The sequence below is a fragment of the Populus nigra genome, chromosome 8 (assembly GCF_951802175.1).
Source record: "Populus nigra chromosome 8, ddPopNigr1.1, whole genome shotgun sequence".
Lineage (NCBI taxonomy): Eukaryota > Viridiplantae > Streptophyta > Magnoliopsida > Malpighiales > Salicaceae > Populus > Populus nigra.
The window spans coordinates 1,836,587-1,839,320 of NC_084859.1; the positions used below are offsets into that span (position 1 = coordinate 1,836,587).

The window sequence follows — 2,734 nt, forward strand, 5'->3', positions numbered from 1 at the left end:
CCAAGTTTAATGGCTTAACCGCCCCCCACAAAATCCACAATTCAGATCATGGACTTCATTGAGTTTAACTATTTTTTTTAAACTATTTTTTACTTACTGTTATAATAAATGTTATAATAAGAAAAATAAGTATTTATAAAATTGAATATCAACAAAATATTAGGATATTAATTTATAATATTAAAAAATAAAATTAAAAAAAATAGTACAGTTCCTTCATTGTTTATACTGTGGGACACATTTAGCAGGTAATGGTTAGAATAGTGAAAATAACATAAATAGGTAGATAGCGTAGCAGACCTTTAAATATTCCTTGCGGACATTTGCTTAGTCTTGCATTTCGCAAGAACTGCAGCCCTCCAAAACCCTCATCTCCACCCTTCTCTCTCCCCACTCCCCCGTTTCCATCTCTACATTAGCAAGCCACTGCTGCCATGGAATTCCTTTTCCAAACAGTTAAACACTGTGTTATGAACCATCTAGCCAAGAAGCCAGTTTTCTCGACCCTCCAATACTGGCTTGTGAACAACCCTCATATCCTCAACTTTTCATGGAACCAAGGCCAGACACTAGGAGCCTCTCCACTCTTCCTCACCCTCACTGTCCTCTTCTATCTCTCCCTTACTTTCATCCTTTTTCATGTCACTCTTCCCTCAGTTGGGCCTCGCATCCTCAGGTTTCTCACAGCCATTCATAACATTATCCTCCTCACTCTCTCCTTCACCATGGCCATCGGTTGCGCCCTCTCCATTATTTTCCACTCACCTAATGTGGACTGCATCGTTTGTTACCCTATAAACACCCCACCAAGAGGGCCTCTCTTCTTCTGGTCGCATATTTTCTATCTCTCAAAGATTTTTGAATTCATGGACACCCTCTTGATCATCTTGAGCAACTCCATCAGAAGGCTGACTTTTCTCCACGTGTATCACCATGCAACCGTTGTGGTCATGTGTTACATATCTTTACACACTTCACAGTCTTTGTTTCCTGGGGTGATTGTCATAAACTCTTCGGTGCACGTGATAATGTATTTCTACTACTTCCTGTGTGCATTAGGGATACGTCCCAAGTGGAAAAAGTTTGTCACAGATTGCCAGATTGTGCAGTTCTTTTCAAGCTTTGGGATCATGGCCTGGATTTTTTACTACCATTTCACAGGGTTGGGCTGCTCTGGCATCTGGGGTTGGTGTTTTGATGCTGTTTTCATCACTTCTCTTTTGGTTTTGTTCCTCGATTTCCGTTCAAAGAATTACTCCAACAAAAACGAGGCAAAGAAGAATATATAAATTAATGGTCATGCATGATTTGATTGACCTGCAGGGCCTTTTTATTTCCATAATTTGTCAGTTCATGTTAATTAACTCAGTTCAAGTGTTCATCTAGTGATACAAGTGTGTGAGATGTGGGTGGCACAGGAGCCTTGTACAACATTTGTATGTTGTATTTATAATTTTAATGCAATTCATAATTCAATAAGAAAAAGGTGTTAATTACTTACTGTTCAACACATTAATTCGATTTTATGACATCGCACACACATCTAGGCATAGTTAACAGTTGTACTGTCTGCATATGATTCCTTTTTAATGCTAAAAATACATGAAAATCATTGCTTTTCATTTTATATAATTTGCAATTTTTTAAATTAATCAATTTTGATATGTTTGGGACATGTTTATCGGACAACATATACACTTTTTTACCGGAAAGATACAGGGTGCAATATCTTTTTTAACTTTGCCAACAAAAAATCCTTTATGTTCTTTCTATATCTGTGATCCGTTGGCAAAAAACGCAGGTGATAGTAAAAAAAGACGCTCTATCCTCATTTGTTAGCGTGAATGCCTTGTTATTTTCCATACATCAATTCATTAATCAATGGTTGAAGACAAACATTCATTTTCCGGTCTGGATTATTAGGACCGGGTATGACTGTAGATAAAAATATGAACTCCGATCTCATACACATCCCAGGTGGCAAGTTGTAAACCGTTAGTATAATCGGCCAACAAGAATAAGGAGCAAGAAATGACCTAAATGGATTGAATCCGACTGTACATAGCCCAAGACAAACATTTCTTAATTCAACTGAAAAGTAAGGATGCATACTGTTAAAGTGTTTCCATGTTCCACCGTCAGAAAGGTGTACCATCACTTCATCAATCACATCATGTGATTGATGCATGTCATGTGCTCAACAGTATTTGGTGATATAAATAACTTCTGTAATCTAGGTGTGATTGAGAAGTATCTAAGTTTTTTATGTGCTACAAGAGTCTTTCCCGTGCCAGTTCTGAGTTTATAACTGGAATGCTCACATGTCCTGCACTCGGTCAGCTTAGCATTTTCAAGGTAGTACAACATGTAAAAGTTTGGACACATGTCAATTTTCTGGTATCCTAGACCGAGGGGTTTCATCATGGACTTAGCAACATAGAAGTTCTCTTTCAGCCTGTTCCCTTAAAGTAAAATGCTTCTCGCCCATTCAACAATTCTATCATAACCGACCTCACTCAACCCATAATTTGAATTGATGGTAAACACTTGTGTAACAACCGATAATTTATTGTGATTTGTCTAACCATCCCATAATGGTTTGTTAGAATCTTTCAAAAGATAAAAAAAACCTGGCCACGTTTGCATTAGGTTCTTTATTTATGATCTGACATTGACTGGCATGACCCTGATTCATTCTCATCGCATCCATAACCATAGTTCTATAAGGATTATT

At 37.5% G+C, this 2,734-nt stretch overlaps 1 protein-coding gene across 1 annotated transcript; it reads left to right on the forward strand.

Moving 5' to 3' along the window:
• The first annotated feature begins 351 nt into the window (after window positions 1-351).
• Window positions 352-1,404, forward strand: LOC133700801 (uncharacterized). The gene has a single exon (XM_062124459.1). The coding sequence runs from the start codon at window positions 435-437 to the stop codon at window positions 1,287-1,289; it is 855 nt and encodes a 284-aa protein (XP_061980443.1). The 5' UTR covers window positions 352-434; the 3' UTR covers window positions 1,290-1,404.
• Window positions 1,405-2,734: the final 1,330 nt, after the last annotated feature.

What these genes read in the sequence shown, in the direction of transcription:
- LOC133700801 (XM_062124459.1), top strand. Translation starts at nt 435, where the DNA reads ATGGAATTCCTTTTCCAAACAGTTAAACACTGTGTTATGAACCATCTA.